Source organism: Nematolebias whitei, unplaced genomic scaffold (assembly GCF_014905685.2).
Source record: "Nematolebias whitei isolate Nwh7 unplaced genomic scaffold, NemWhi1 Nwh_scaf_7482, whole genome shotgun sequence".
NCBI classification, from domain to species: Eukaryota; Metazoa; Chordata; class Actinopteri; order Cyprinodontiformes; family Rivulidae; genus Nematolebias; species Nematolebias whitei.
In genome coordinates this window covers 1-3,084 of record NW_023626027.1, presented here as the reverse complement: position 1 = coordinate 3,084, position 3,084 = coordinate 1, and the positions used below count along the sequence as shown (strand labels likewise).

Below are 3,084 nucleotides of genomic sequence, written 5' to 3'. Positions count from 1 at the left end.
CGTGAATCTGGTCTCATCACGCTGTTAAAACCAGGGATGGCTGTTATGGTGGACAGGGGCTTTCTTATTGATGACATTGTTCCCTGCAAAGTTTACAGGCCAGCATTTCTGTCTGGCAGGTCTCAGATGTCTGCTGAGGATGTTAGAGAGACCCAGGACATAGCACGTCTCAGGGTGCATGTGGAGCGCCTCATTCGCCGGGTCAAAGAGCACAAGTTACTTGACTCTGAAATTCCCCTAGGTGTTTTTGGTATAATCAACCAACTGTTCACTGTTGCTTGTCTACTCACAAATTATGAAAATGGCCCACTAGTAAAGTCCTGGGCAAAGAAGCCTGACATCTGAGTAACAGCAAGAAAATATGCTGTATATCTATGTTTGATTTTGTTTTTTTGTACTTACAATAAAATTAAATCACTGTCATAAATATTTCAATTTCTCTGAACTTTTTCCATTAAATCAGTTCTTTTATAACATTTTTCATGTAAGTCAAGCCATCAAGTGGGATATTGAAATACAGTACTAATAAAACTGAAATGAAAAAATTTATTTTATTTATTTATTTTTTTTTCAAAAAATGCCACTCATCTAGTGAATGCAAACTGTTGAAACAGAAAAACACAGTTCACAAAGAGGGTATGATTATAACAGCCTAATAGCTAATTTCAAACAGAATAAATTGTATCTGACCTTAAAGAGAAATACATAAATCTAACTGCTTAAAAATAATATAAATGGAAGGAACATGACACAAGTATTAACAGTATTTTCAATCATATATGCAAAGGTTAAAATTTGACTATGTTACCTTAATTTGCCAGGCAAGTGCTGAGGTAAAAATAAAAAAAGAAATGGTCAACCTTTTGTTTTATGGTTTGCAGTACTTGCATGTCACGGGGAACCCTCTCAATAAACATGTCATTTTCTGTGTAAATGACAAAGTCACACCAGTCACACCCTGAAATTAGCATTTGTCCCTGGATTTGCCAGTAATATGGGTGTGTACGTTTGAGTGTCTGCCTACCATCCCTAATCATTATGTAAGAGCAGTCCACATAGCTTGTCACATTTGGGCATTTTATTTCTAAAAGGCCAAACACTTGTTGCTCCTCAGGATCGTAAATAATTCCATCTGGTGATGACCCCATCCATGGTGCGTCAGGATGTATCAAGAACCCACATGGGTAGTGGTTTACTTCCCTTACCCTGCAATACTCCTCTATAGCTGTTGGCTCTAAGGCAAGCCCCCGCCGCATGTCAGCAGTTTGACTGCAGGGTCTCAGAAGCCTTTTCGCAAGATTTTCAGAAGAGCTGTCACCCCTGGTGTGACAGACCTCCCTAAACCTTGTTGAAGTAACACGACACTTTCTTAGTTGGTGCCACTCTGGACAGAAGCTCTGCTCCCGTGTGCTGCTCTCAATTTTGTGAGACATCTCTAACGTTGTCTCAAGGGACATCATATGGTGTTGCTGTTGTTCTGAACATACATACGCACAGCTGGAGTGTTCAAGCCTGTAATTGTAGAGTGGAAGCTGTGGGGGAGAAAGGACGTGTTGGTGTGGACGGGTCCTGGGAACTACCTTTGCTGGCAGCTGATATGACAGAACACTTCCCTCTTGTACTGGACCAAACAAAGAGTCAACAAGAGGGACATCGTTGGAGACAGCCATTGTGGTGATCATTGGCGCTTCTTCAGCTGGAAGTCCCCGGTACACATCCTGTATCCTTAGGGTCGAGATGAGTGGCAGAGGGCTGGTAGTGCCTTTATACAAGTTGCTTCTGTTGAGAAAAATAAAAATTTGTCATAAACAAGACATTAATAGGCAAATGATGAAATTTATACTAAATAAAGCCTATGTTGTATTTTAGGCAATAAAGTTATTGTCTTGTTTAAAAACGAAGTTTGATTAATTACTTATTTGCATTTTTAACCTATCTCTGGCATAGTACAACATAAGCTTAAGTACCATACCATAACATTTTATGTATAAAGCACATAAAACAGCAAAACATGCACTTCTTGTGCATGTGTTGTGATAGTAAATTTAATGAATTTTAAAAATGTGTGTGTGTGTGTTTGTGCATGTGTCTGTGTTCTTTAAATTAAAACAAACCTAATTCCTTCAAAGATTTTCCTCTCTCTTGGTTTTGCTGACAGGACGACCATGTCCTTAACTGGACCAGGTTTTATGCCCTGCATCCAAAAACAACATTGATGTAAATACAGTATTGAACTATAATTCATAAGCAGGAATAAAGAGTCATCAATATGTAGTTACCATTGTCCTCGGTTTATGCCACTTTTGTTCGGTGTCTGTGCAGCTTAGGACTGGAGGAACAGCTGGAAGCTTCAACTGGGAGTAGTGAGCCGTCTGGAAAAGCAGAGCTGCCACATGGCTGCACAGGACTGTACCTGCCACACAGGTGCACTGACATCCCTGAAACTCCACCGGCTTTGATTCCCTCAGCACCATCTGTGTACAATACCAAATATTTCAGAGACCAAAATGTACCAACTGTAAATGCTATTATAAAAAGACAACCGTAATTATCAAAGTCCTACTAGCTTCTTAAAACACAGCCCTGTAGAGAACATGTCGGGTGGTTTTGACTTACACTCAAACAGTGGGGCTTCTGGCTTTTCCTCATTGACTGGAAACACTCAGCCCTAACTGTTACTTCTCCTGCCTCCTTGTTTGAAACTAATATTTGGGTTAATCAGAAAAATTGTACAGACAACACACGTTTACTCAACAATATAGCAAGGTTAGCTACGTTAGCTGTGTTATATGTAGCCTGCATGAGGCAGTTCGGTGAACTGAAAAAAAAAATACCGACTTACCTTCGTACTTATTTATGTAGTTGGACACATAAAGCTTGAATCCTTTGTCCTTTTTAGATGTGGGCGCTTTCGAGAAAGTCTGAATAATTCTGTAGACATCATTAACAGATATTGTTGGCAAGTCCTGCAGTGATCGAGTGAAAAACGCCATCACTAACACTGTGTTGACAGCAAACAGGAAGTGCGCAGCCCTTCTGAAAAATGCGGAAGTGCTAGAACGGAAGTCCGTGGCATATAGTCTA

General features: G+C 40.0%; 1 protein-coding gene across 1 annotated transcript; it reads right to left on the bottom strand.

Moving 5' to 3' along the window:
* Positions 1 to 585: 585 nt before the first annotated feature.
* On the bottom strand, positions 586 to 3,049 carry LOC119429778. The gene is made up of 6 exons (XM_037697338.1): positions 2,843 to 3,049; positions 2,617 to 2,702; positions 2,280 to 2,474; positions 2,115 to 2,194; positions 1,576 to 1,779; positions 586 to 1,187 (listed from the first exon to the last, which is right to left on the bottom strand). Exons 1-6 carry the CDS (start codon positions 2,991 to 2,993, stop codon positions 1,169 to 1,171), a joined length of 735 nt encoding a protein of 244 aa, XP_037553266.1. The 5' UTR covers positions 2,994 to 3,049; the 3' UTR covers positions 586 to 1,168.
* Positions 3,050 to 3,084: the final 35 nt, after the last annotated feature.

What these genes read in the sequence shown, in the direction of transcription:
- LOC119429778 (XM_037697338.1), bottom strand. Translation starts at nt 2,993, where the DNA reads ATGGCGTTTTTCACTCGATCACTGCAGGACTTGCCAACAATATCTGTT. An exon ending in CTACATAAATAAGTACGAAG is followed by an intron (nt 2,703 to 2,842) that starts GTAAGTCGGTAT and finishes CCCAAATATTAG; the next exon opens with TTTCAAACAAGGAGGCAGGA. An exon ending in AAAATCTTTGAAGGAATTAG is followed by an intron (nt 1,780 to 2,114) that starts GTTTGTTTTAAT and finishes TTTTCTCAACAG; the next exon opens with AAGCAACTTGTATAAAGGCA.